The 12,298-nt window shown below is 40.5% G+C and overlaps 1 protein-coding gene across 1 annotated transcript; it reads right to left on the bottom strand.

Moving 5' to 3' along the window:
* Positions 1 to 5,925: 5,925 nt before the first annotated feature.
* LOC122149365 (vascular non-inflammatory molecule 2-like) lies at positions 5,926 to 12,298 on the bottom strand. The gene is made up of 7 exons (XM_033054546.1): positions 11,924 to 12,298; positions 11,698 to 11,828; positions 10,456 to 10,648; positions 9,597 to 9,888; positions 8,342 to 8,715; positions 8,013 to 8,183; positions 5,926 to 6,704 (listed from the first exon to the last, which is right to left on the bottom strand). Exons 1-7 carry the CDS (start codon positions 12,134 to 12,136, stop codon positions 6,573 to 6,575), a joined length of 1,506 nt encoding a protein of 501 aa, XP_032910437.1. The 5' UTR covers positions 12,137 to 12,298; the 3' UTR covers positions 5,926 to 6,572.

Raw genomic sequence — 12,298 nt, 5'->3', positions numbered from 1 at the left:
TGGGCTTCCCCCGCTGCCAGGCAGCCCCACCCGCCGGCCTTCCTGCTTCTGCCATGCTCCCCTGCACTGCTAGCCCCAGTTCTCCCGGGCTCCCCCGCCCTGCTGGCCCGGGCTCTGCCGCCCCCCCTGCCCCGCCCTGCTGGCTCAGGCTCTGCCGCCCGCCCCCACACTGCAGGCCCCGCCTCTGCCAGGCTTTCCCACCTCAGCCGGGGCCGGCCGGGCTCCAGCTTGGCTTGGGGCTGCCGCGGGCTCTCACTTCTGTGTTGGCAGCTTTTAGAATTTTGTTAATGTATTAGCCGCCCCGGAATATTGGCCGCACTTCCGGGTTTCCACCAAAATTTTGGTCAAATTGGTGCGGCTTGTATTCGTGAAATTACTGTAATCTAAAGCCAGGCTTCTTTAATGAAAAGAAGGATGCAAAGTGTAGGAAATGTTTAAAATGGTCAAGGAACAGATGGAGCTAATAGCACTGAACTGTTTTTAAGATTGCCCACTATTTCACTTCCTCCTTTCAATTTTGTGTAATGTTGTCAACATTACAACACTTTTCAGTTATTTTTAAAAATTTGATTTGTTTGTCTCAGACTGGATATTTTCTAAAAACTCTAAGCACAATACTTTGACAGTCTGACAACAAGACTGATTAAAATATACTGTTTCCTTCTAATGAAAACTTTTGCTAGTTCTTCATTTATGATGCTCAGGTGTTTATATGACATAATTTGTAGCAGGGACTTGAGAGGTGTTGCTTTCCTATTTATATACTTTTACCATACCAGAGAACTATACCTGAAGCTCATTGACAGCATCCCCATCTTCAAACAATTTTAGTATTGTTGTGGAACCCAAGAAGGAGCATCCTCCCAGAAAAAAAGTAACCCCAGAGAAAAGAACTTCGGGAAGCAGCATGAACATCAGTGGTATCATGACCCTGCAGAAACAGCAACACAACTAGTGCAGAAATTACCAGTGCCAGAGGCTGTACGCTTTTTGCAGACCCTCTGCTCCAAAAGACATGCCTGGGTAGCCCATTTATTTCACCAGAAAAGCTTTATTTCTCTTGTCAGTAGGTGCAGTGTATCAATTGAATATTGGGTCACTGGAGAAGAGGTAAGGGTGCACTGAAGTCAATTTGAACTTGATTTATGACTTGTAATGGAGTTCTCACTGACTAGCTAGTTCCTGCCAATACCCATGACACTGAGAGAGAACAGATGGCAGGAGGAGGTTCAGCTGTTTAAATGTTCCTCTACTAGTTTACATAACTTTTTGTTCATGCACGTGAGGACTGGTGAAGAGAAAGCATCTCTCTCTTCTCCTCCCTCCCTTTTTTACCCTCTATAGTCCATTTTGTTCTTATCTGCAGTTGTTACCAATTCTCCCTTCCACTTGCAAATGTTTGTAAGTCATCAAGATCTAATGATGAGCCTTGGCAAATCAGGGAGGAATACAGGTCACTTCCTTGGTGACAGAAGGGACAACGATGTATAAGAAAAGGCTCAGCAGAAAGCAACTGGCATTGTAAGACTCCCTTGGCAAAATACAGGAGTGGTTACATTAAGTGTTACACAACCCTCAAGTACAAGAGGTTTCTGTTTTTGATTAGTCTAATGCTGAATTTGAAAGAATTCCTGCAAACAGAGGTTAATGTCAACAAACATAACAAAAGGCCTAGCGTAACATTAAAGATAGTCTGATAAACTCTTCAACAAAATAAATGTTCAAGCCTGTTGCTAGGTAATGCTGATTGATTAAACTTAAGCTTATATATATAAACAATACTCATATATACAGCCATCTGATACTCTTAAGGTACAGCTAATTGACACTGGTTACGAAAAGACCACATCTGCCAAAAGCTTTCTGTGTTTCAGCCTAGCTACCAGCTCATTATCTATTAATGGCCATGTTTTCACAGTTCACCTGTATCTCAGTGTATTTAATTTCTTCTTAGGCAAGAATAATTCTTCTTTTTAAAAAAAGTTTCCATTAATGAATTACAATGTGTTTTCACCACTTGTTTATAACAGCTATTGCAGCCAATTTGGCACAAGAACATCTCTGAGAAAATTGGAGGCTACCAATTAACAAGAAGGTGATGGAAAGAAAATAAAGATTTGTACATATTCTGGATCAATTTTTGTACACTTTGTCAGCTGGGTGACCAACTAAGGCACTGGGAATTTCACAGGATCAGTGCACCTAACTTTTGTCAGGACGGGAGCTGTATCAGTCACTCTCTCTGAACGCTTTGGGGCAGAGTTGATGACTTTCAACCACAACTGAACCCAGTCAAGTTGTGTGAGACCCTCCATGCAGAGGGAACTGAAAAAACCCCACAGATGATGACTGTTTGAATTCAAAGCTAAATGTAGAACAGCTCTGTTCCTGCAGATGCACAATCAGTAGATGCAAACTGATGTAACCACCACTGATTTCAGTGGTAGTACAGCAAACTCACTGCCCCCATTTGATTTTATGGAACCTCAATGAAAAGAGCATTAAGACAAGATTTCTGGCTCCTAGAGGAGACAAAATGAAAAGAAGAGAGAGTTTTGGGTATTTTAAAGCATCACTTAGCCAGCACAGGAATAAATGCTATATGGAGAACTTAGAAAGGTCTCTAATAACTATGGGAGAGTGTATTCTAGAGAGTCTGTAAGTAACCTGGTAATGGCACAGGCCTACAGTTTACTGTACTTTCTTTGCTCAACTTTAGGGAAACTGTCTGTCAGCATTATATTTTGCCTAAGAATTTCATAAATGTAGCAGAATAAAGTTTCAACTTTCCAAACTCATCCATAAATTTGACAAGGAAGTTTTACCACTCCCCCCCTCAAATGAATTTTTTTTACAGAACCCTAATATTAGAACTGAATAGGCATTTTTCGGTGTACAAAAATCAATCTCAGATGGCTGGAAAACACATCAAGGTGAATAGAAAAATAACCATCTTATAAAAAACTGATCTTAATGCTTCCATGTATTTGACTTTGATAAGTTCAAGTGTGTCTCATGCTTCTAAAGCTCATTTAGAAGTAAATGTTCAAAATTGCTGTTACAAAAGTCATCACTTGCTCTTAAGACTATCTCAAAGGTATTAAAATGATTTTTTTAGTTTTATGTCATTATTATGTTTTTCATTGCATAAGCTGGGTGACCAACAGTATGCAAATATTCATTCTCCCTTTTTTGCTGAAAGGGGATTTCCTAAGATTGACTACATGTTTGACATTAAAATCTATCCCTGCTGTGTATACTCCTTGCTAATCTTGCATTCTGACACTATCACAGCTCCCTGAACTGATGAGTTCATCAGTTAACTTTAACATTAGAAGCAGCAAATGAACATGGATAGGCAAAGTTAAAATCATGCAGTTACAATGCATTTTCTATATTGTACATATTTGTAGTAAAAACTCCTTGCTGCCAAGAGAATATCTGAACAGAAAATTAATTATTTCCCTTTAAACTTTATAGTAATGAGTGGCTACAGGAAGTATTTTTATACTTTCACATGTGCTAATTTATATTTTTTTCCAGACTGAAACAGAAAATAGCACAATGTTGTCAGTATGCAAAGCTCCTGTTTCATCAGTCAGCTGTGTCTGATTCACAGATACACAACACTTGGTAATGTTGTCACGCTCATCTGTGGCTTCAGTAAGAGGTGGTGTCCACAGTGTTAGGCTAATTTTTAGAAGGTGTCCTATAATTACTTCTCTGTTGGAGCTCCATGACATCTCATGGTCTATCACAAGCCAAAGAGGAGCATTCCTGTATTAGCTGTGGTAAACCTTATAATAACTTCTGCTCTCTTTATTGACCTATGCAAGTGACTTCTCTTTTTCAGCTTTGTTGCCCTGATGGTGGTCAGTGGCATTGCAAACACTGTCTGGATGAAGTAGAGTAATAATTCAATTGTTGGTTACTTAGAAATTCTGCAGTTCAAATTCAGGTCATTGACATTCTGCACTGATTCAATGTAGCTAGGAATGGTGTCCCATACTGTCAGTAATTCACCTGTGATAACATAAGTTATTCATAAACATTTAGCTTTGAATTACTTGGTCTAAAAGTCACACGACCTCTGATTGTACCTCAATGTACCATGAATTATTTAATTCATGACTTTGGGCCTAAATATATGTGCAAGGACATGGCTGAAGAGTCCTTCTCTCTTTAAAACTCCAGATTATAAGATTTTTGTTTCTGTACTTTTCCCCAAGGCCTCCTTACTTTGATTCAATATGTAAAATAAAGTACATTAGATTTTACTCAAAGTTTACCCAGAATTGTTACCAGTTTTACTTAAGTTAGCTGCAAGGTTTGGATCATATTTGTTTGAATGGAGTGTTTTTCTACGTTCATCTGAAGTCTTGCATCAATAAAATCTATTATGAGCTTGTTTTTCTTTCTGTGGGGTTAGAAACAGTGTGGACAGGTGGGTCTTGTTTGGTTTGGCCAGCATCAAGGTGTAAGGAAGAAATATTGATGAATAAAGAGCACGCTTTTCCAGCTCAGAGAAGGATTGGTCTCATTAAGATACCATCTGTAGTAGCTTTTGGGGTGGGGTCATTGACGTGAATTACTTATAAATTAATTTGACTTTTCTACTCTGGCATATCTGTCCCAGAGCCAGTAAATAATGCTGCTGTTAAAGATAAATGCCATTTGTTGCATCAGGCATTCATTACCTCTCTACTTCTCTATTCTCAATATTTCTGTAATTTGCATAATTTGCAATTTCCTTTTATTACAAAACCTCACATTTCTTAAATGAACTTTATCTAGTCACTTATGACCACCAGTCACTGAGGTGAAGATCTGCTCAGTTTTCGCAAACCCTCCAGGGATTCCTCTCCCAAAAGCAGGGTTCATGGTTCTTGTGTATGGAAATGATGGAGCTATTCTGAGGCTGCTGCAACTTCATCTTCTGCTTGTTCAAATTCCTGCTTTGTCATCAGAAATGGGAAAGGGCTAAATAAACTCCTCAGTGGTTCATTGTATGGCACCCTTGGAACCTTCTCAGGGAGAGGAAGGTTGTGCAGCACATCTCAAAAAGTGCAGGTCAGCTGTTCTTCCAATTTGCTTTTAGTGTAATTTTCAAAGAATCCTGGATTTCTGCACTGCTAATGGATGAGGTATGAGAGTCCTTTCCTGATATCCTATATGTAACTAGCAATATTTATTATATCCTGCTCTGACATGTGTCCAGCTCTGACAACACAAGACAGTCAGCTCTGCATGGGTCTGGGAAGTACGCAGAACTTCAGAAATGCCAGCAAGCAGTACGTGAGAGATTTTTGTGTTCAGCTGTGAGGTGCTGAACAAGGAAACAGCAAGCATGATTTAGAATCCCTGTCTGTTTTGAGTAACTCTTCCCAAGTGGTACGGTTTCCACATGGAAATAGTTCAGCTATTTTATTTCCAGGGTTAAAAAACTCCCAGAAAGGGCATCTAAAGAGCTGCAGCACGGGAAAAATAGAAATCATGTGATTTCAACAATTTTTGGATAACATACATAGGTGTGCATGGGGTGGGAAGCCACAGAGTGTTTCTTCCATGCCACATTTAGCACAGCTCAGTGCTAACCTTGGTGTAGGCTGTAAGAATAGCAGCAGATGCAAAATGCTATGGGATAAGTGTGGAGGCAGGGACAAAGGCATATTTGATGCAAACAAAGCTCATTTGCTCCATAACATGACAGACAGAAATGAGGCCCAGGGCTGCCAAGTATGATATATCATTGCTAGAAACCCAAAATAAGGCCCATTTCACATGCTGCAGGGCGAAATGTGTTTCAGGTGATAAAAGATTGCCTATTTCATATGTCTTAACAGTTTTGAAGAAATCATCCATATACCCAGGAGAAAGTGTTGGAGCACTGTGTTTATATGGTAAGCTGGATGTGAAATGCATTGGACCAAATACCCATGTGCCACATACAAAGAGGTACAAGATCAGAGGGACTGCAGAACTGGATGATCTTTATGACCTTAGTCAGACCCAACACCTGGGTGGGCTGTGGAGGGACCACTTTCTCTCTCTAAGATTGCCCCTAAAATAATTTCAAATCTGGTTTTCTCTTTATTTTACTGTACCTTGGTCAGAATGGGGCCAAGGCTCATTGAGTGTTAAGCAGGTTGTAAGCCTGAAAAATGCAAAAACTTAATGATTATACAGTCTGAAAAACAGAAGGGGCAAAAGGGACAGAAAGACTTTCTTGGAGAGAATTCATTCCCCAATAAAATGACATTCACATTTCATAGATTTTGGTATCAGTCTTCTTTCTACTGCAATCCTACCAATCTATATGATATATAGGGGGAAACAAAATTTCTGATTAAAAGGTTCATGTGACAGATAGTGCACACTAAAAAACAATTGCACTGGCTCAAGCACTGCTAAAAAGGCATGCACAGCAGAGCGAACACATCACTTTCTCCCAAAAAACCCCAACTGCCACAGCTGCTGAGCAGAAGTGCAATACTGCAGAACAGGAATCATGCAGGGTAACTGCTACAGCTCAAGAAGAAATCCCCCTCCTGTCTCTGGTGAGTCTGTAACTCCTAAGGAGAGACTTTAGGGGAAATTCGCAGAGGATGTGGCGGGTCCTTCTCATAAAGCCTTCCAAAAAGTGTCGCTGTAATGAGCGGTTTTGACGTGCCATGCTTGCTTTTCAAACGCCCATCACGTAGCACCTGGTGGAAAAGAGAAAGAATGGCACTAACAGTCAACTAACAGAGTAGCAATACTGCATAGTACAGAAAGAATAGACCTTAGATGCTGAATATTTTGATGCAACACTTTTAAAACCACTCATGACAGTGAAAGAACACAGAATTCTCTCTGGCTTTGCCATAGTCCCCCCATTATAGCCTTCCCACATTCTCTTGGACCCAGAAGTCCTTAAACCTTCCTCTGTCTTTGGGAAAAAAGATCATTTTCTGCACCTCATAAGAAGGTGAGAATGAGAATAACTAATTTGTTAGGTTCTCTTTAGTTACTCATACAAGGCAACAAAGGTTATGTACGCATCTAGGATGTATTTGAAACATTTTTTGATTGTAGACCCCAAAACAATTTTCAAATGGCAATAGAGAATTTCAAGCTACTGGCCATATGTAGCTTTTCTTAGTCACTTTAACACACCAATTTGAAATCACTTTTCACCAACTGTGAAAACCTGTAACAATTGTTTTTACTTCTGTGACAAAAATGTAAGCATGTATTTGTTAATACAACCTATTGTTTTAAAATTAGACCACAATCATATTTTTAGCATACCAATAAATTCTTTGATGTGCCTATTTTTCAGAAGTCTCATTCAAAAACAAGTATGAAGGGTGAAAAATGCTTTTCAATTTCCTACTTTGTAAAAAAATCACCTTTGTTTCCCCTAAAATGTTTCACACTTTCTTCATTGTCTCCTGTAAGTTGTTAAATACTTCCTCCAAATCAATTAGGAATTAATCTAATCTATTTCATAAAACTAATCTAATGAATAAAATAAAATCTAAGAAAATCATAAAATCTATGAATAAAAACATCTTTTGGCAAAAATAAAAGACGATCCTCCAAAAAAAAAAAAAAACCACAAACCCCTCAAAAATTGCTTTTAACATTCTCAACTCCATAGAATATCTGCTCTTACGCATGATACTTCTAAGTAATTTTTCTTGTTCGGACAATTTCTCAGAGTATTTTATTTCATTTTCTACTAAAATGCCATAATGAGAAAATAACTCCTTGAAAGCTGTGCTTTATTCATTTGCGACCTGAAGCGGGAAGGCAGATTTGCAAAAGCACTGAAGAGATTTTCAGCTCCAGGACTGGCATATTCTCATCAGTAAGGATTGATTTAATCCACCTGTTTAAATCTGTCTTCTTGGGCTACAGTCTGCCGAACCAAAGAAAGTGGTTCTTGGATGGGACTTTGCTGCCAGATCAATTTTCAGTGCAACAGCATGAAAAACCTTGCAACAATCAGCTCCAGGGTGCCCCATTACCTTGAACTCCCCGGGGGCCAGCTGCACCCCGCTGTACAACACTTCTGGGAAGACGTAGCTGGTGCCAAATGTGCCACTGAGGGAGAACATCTCAAACTTGGTCTGAGCTGTCTCCACGGGCTGCCCACACGTGCTCAGGTTTGTGCTGGGGCACTTGAGCAGAGTGCAGATCTGTGGGGAGGAGGAGACAGAAAGGCAAAACACCACTAAGCTTTCAGCAATCACAAGCTGGATTTGACAGCAAGAAAAGTTCCCAGGATTCAGTAATGGACACAAATGTTTTCAGGTGGTTGGCATGTGGCCACACTCACCTCTGAAAATGGAATTACCTGCCAATGGTATTTTATGAGAGAACCGTGAAGCCCATCAAATGCACCTAGAACATAAACTTCATCATTCCTCTTATTCAACATCTGGTAGACCAGATGACAGCAAAGGTCTCCTTGGCAAACAGTGCAATTTCCATCCTTGTGCCTGAGTTCACTGAAAGTGAATATATCCCTCCGGACAGCTCCCGAAAAGGTGTCATTTTCTCCAGGTAAACTCTTGATGCTTGTGGCATACGAACTCCAGTTGATGGCAGGGGGGTAGGTGGGGGAAAGGCGGGGGTGTGTGCTCAGCTCTGCTAGCAGGAGACGTCCCTCCTCGGTGGCACTGTCATAGTGGTAGGTGGCCGGTCCTTCTGGCGTGAACAGCCCGCTGCCTGCACAGGATACCATAGCCCTCCATCAGCCAGCACCACACACCACGGCTTGGCAGCGCCACGAGTCACCCCCACACCACACCGGCATTGTTTTTCAGTGATACTCTCTTCATTCAACACGTCACTAAGAGTTTTGGAATAATTTTAAAGCACATAACAGCTAAAATAGCCATCCTAGTGTTAAAACATAGGTTCATTTGAAAATAAATCATAGCTCTCAGAGTGGCATATTTGACAAAGGAGGCAGTCTTGGGGGTAACAATGTTTCACTGACGGAAACACAGGGCTGTGGCTTAAACTCAGCTCATTCTGTTCAGGGCAGACTTTGTAGTTTTCACTGCTTCAGGGGATATCAGAGATGCAGCTACATCCTTTTCTCAGTTAAGAGAAATAGGCGATAAATACATATCCAGAGCAAAGCAAAAATAATACCTCTAAGTCTTCAGCAGCCCCAGAAAAAGAGAATGTTTTATTCAGTATACAAGTATATTGAATAAAATATACTTTATACAGTATACAATTTGGGTTTATGCTATTAGGTTCTGATTAAAACATTTTTTCTCCATTTAACTGTTGATTGGATTTTAAACAGAAAATGCTGCCTCCAGATGAGAAAAATATGAAAATATAAGTGAAACTTTGCACTATTTTTGAAATAAAATTTCACTTTTAAGTTATCAAATTGTCATGGGCTTTCAATTTCTACCTTTTCAGAACATCCAACATTTTCTTATCTGAAGTTGTTTGCTACATTCAGTGCCAAATCACAAAGATATTTAGTCCAGTTAAAACACTGTCTTTCAGAGACTTCGCTCTCTCTAAAACATTTCTGCCCACTTCTGAATCTGGGAACAATTTTCCTGTTCCTGAATGTAACTCACCTGTCATTGCTGTGCTGGTGTTGTGAGTATTTGCTGAAAGTAAATTAACACGCATGCCCATAGCCCAGGCAGAGTGAAACTCAATTGCAGTCAGGAAGGGCAGGACATTCATCCAAGCTGTTGGGAAGAGCACGGTGTCCACCTGCATCTTGCTCACCAGGACCACAGCAGGCTCATAGAAAAGGATGTCAAAGCAAGTGAAAATGCCAAACTTCCCAAAAGGAGTCTCAAAGGTGACAGCTTCTGGCTCTTTCGGGTAATTAAACTGAGTTTCTCCTCTAAACAGATTGTACTGCAATTGAAGAAAATGGCATATTAGAAAATAAGGCAAGATACAAACAGCTTTTGCATTTGAGATACACCTTAATGCAAAACTGGGAGTTGAGTTGGCTGGCACAGCTAGTTAGTGCCCATCCAGCTGAACCTCCCCTCCAAAAATGGGGTGGCTGTGCCCCATCTCTCTCCTGAAAGCAATGTATTAGCTGTTAAACCCCAAGACCAAGGGCCAAGATGTCCCCTGCAAAAGCTGTCTAAATTGGCTACGAATATATCAAGGAAAAGCTAATATTTACTGAGCATAAAAAATTCTGTCACTGCTGCTTCCTGTCATAAATGTAGCCCTCGAGTGTTTGGCAGGTGACATGCACTCTGCAGCTACAGTGTTCCTGGGAATAATTTGCCTGAATGGTCAAACTATTGCTTGGTTTTCCTTCTGGCCATAAGAACACCAAATCATCCTGGACTGGCTGTCACTTTCTAATAATACAAAATTACTGTATAAACCATCTGAAACTGGTGCCAGAGAGCTGAAAAAATTATTGATAATAAATTAGAGACTGACGCTGAAGCACTTCCTTACCTTGTGGTAACGAGCCACCAGTTTCCCCTGTGTGTCAAAGACAACATCCGTATTGTACTGGTAGCGACCGTCCCCAGGACAGCTGGGATCACTGGAGTCACACGGCTTCTTGTCCCCAATATTTGCAACCACATAGATGGAGTTATTTCTGGCCATGCAGCTGAGTCGTTCCTGCACTGGTGCTGGACCAAATCTATTGCATTTTCAGTGAAAGAAAAAAAAAATCTGTTAGAAGTTTAAGTGCCCATGTAGAAGAAATGAATTCAGAATTACTACTCCATTAAGAGTGCATCCCCAGATGCTGAAAACTTTAATAAAAGTCAAATTATAGTTTCTGTTCATTTTCTTCACTGTTCATAGTGTCATTTTAAATTGCCAATCTCTTTTATCTTTAAAAAATGGTCTTCCTGTGCTCCTGTACCCTTTACAATGTTATTTTCTGTGTGGATAGAATTGCCAACTAACATGTATACAAAGATGTGGAGAGCTTCACAAAGTGAAGATGAGAATAAATCAGTACAGACATGAATCTTAAAAATTTTAAAGCAAATTATCAAGCAGCTCTAAGCACTGATTCAGAAGACAATTTTAGCCTTTTTAAAAAATCGCTGTCTGTAAGCCTTTAGTAAAAAGTGGGCACAGCATTTACAGAGCTGAGGACTCCTCAAATCTAGCTTCATAAGGCCTCAGAAGAGAACATAAAAGCTTAGCTTAGACATGAACTTGGTCTTTTTGGTGTCCCCAGTTTACACACATTGGGACCACCTCTGTGTGTAACAGCTACTCTGCAAGTAGATGCATTTCCAAAAGATATTTCTTTCAGATCTAGATTAATATTTTGTGCGATTTTGTTTAGAAATCACTCAGCCAGCTGAACTGAGGACTGAATAAACTTGTCTGATCGATGCATGAATAGTATTATCTAACATGATAATAAGTTAGCTTCTACTTACAGAAGGTTTTCACAAGTGATCTGAAAAGATAAAGTTGTGCATGTTTTTGAAAGAATTATTTTCCCTACAATTTTTGTCCTTTTGCAAGTAAAGCTGTCTCAATGCTTTTTATCTGACATATTCTCATTACCATTTAATTAATAATTCTTTTTGAGGCATCTCATTTCTATAGTACTTGTGATTTTTTATAGTTTAAAGAATTAGCAGTTCTTAGTCATTTAATGCGAGTTGCTCAAGACTCCATGAGATAAAAGGTTGAAATCACCTAAACCCCTGCAGAAGGGATCACCTTGAGGGGTCAGTGCAGGGAATCCAATTCACCACCGGGTCAGGGATATCCTCCAGGTATGGGTAGAGGGATTCTCTTGTGAATCGCCAGCCATAGATGCCGTCTTCAGGAGTCACAATGATGTGGGCACCCTGTCACAACAGGCTCTGTTTAAAGCTCACAGACAACCAGGAGGGCCAGCAGGAGCAGAAAACACTGATGGACAACCCTCACGGCACCCTCGTACCTGCCGGGCAGCTTCCTTGACGGCCCCTTCCAAGACATCCATGTTTTTGTTCATCAGGGCCAAAGCATCGCTGGGAGAAACGGGCTGGTCAGTGGGATCTGGCAGGATGACGGCGTGCTCGTAGACGGCTGCCAGGAAGGTGTCGGAGGCAAGAGCCCGAAGGGCTGTGAGTGCAAACACCACAGCAGGTAGGAGAGCCTGGGAAGGGAGCATGGCTGCAGCCTCCCAGCGCCTGGATCAGCATGGGGAATATAAACCAGAGGGAAAGAGGAGGGGTAACGACTAATAAGTTTGCTTTGGAAATAATCTTCTGTTGAGTAATCTGGGAAGATTTCTGCCAAAAAATCAAATAAATTATTCTAGGAATTTGATCCT

The sequence above is a fragment of the Catharus ustulatus genome, chromosome 3, assembly GCF_009819885.2.
Source record: "Catharus ustulatus isolate bCatUst1 chromosome 3, bCatUst1.pri.v2, whole genome shotgun sequence".
In the NCBI taxonomy this organism is placed as follows: Eukaryota; Metazoa; Chordata; class Aves; order Passeriformes; family Turdidae; genus Catharus; species Catharus ustulatus.
This window is presented reverse-complemented; position numbering and strand designations above follow the sequence as displayed.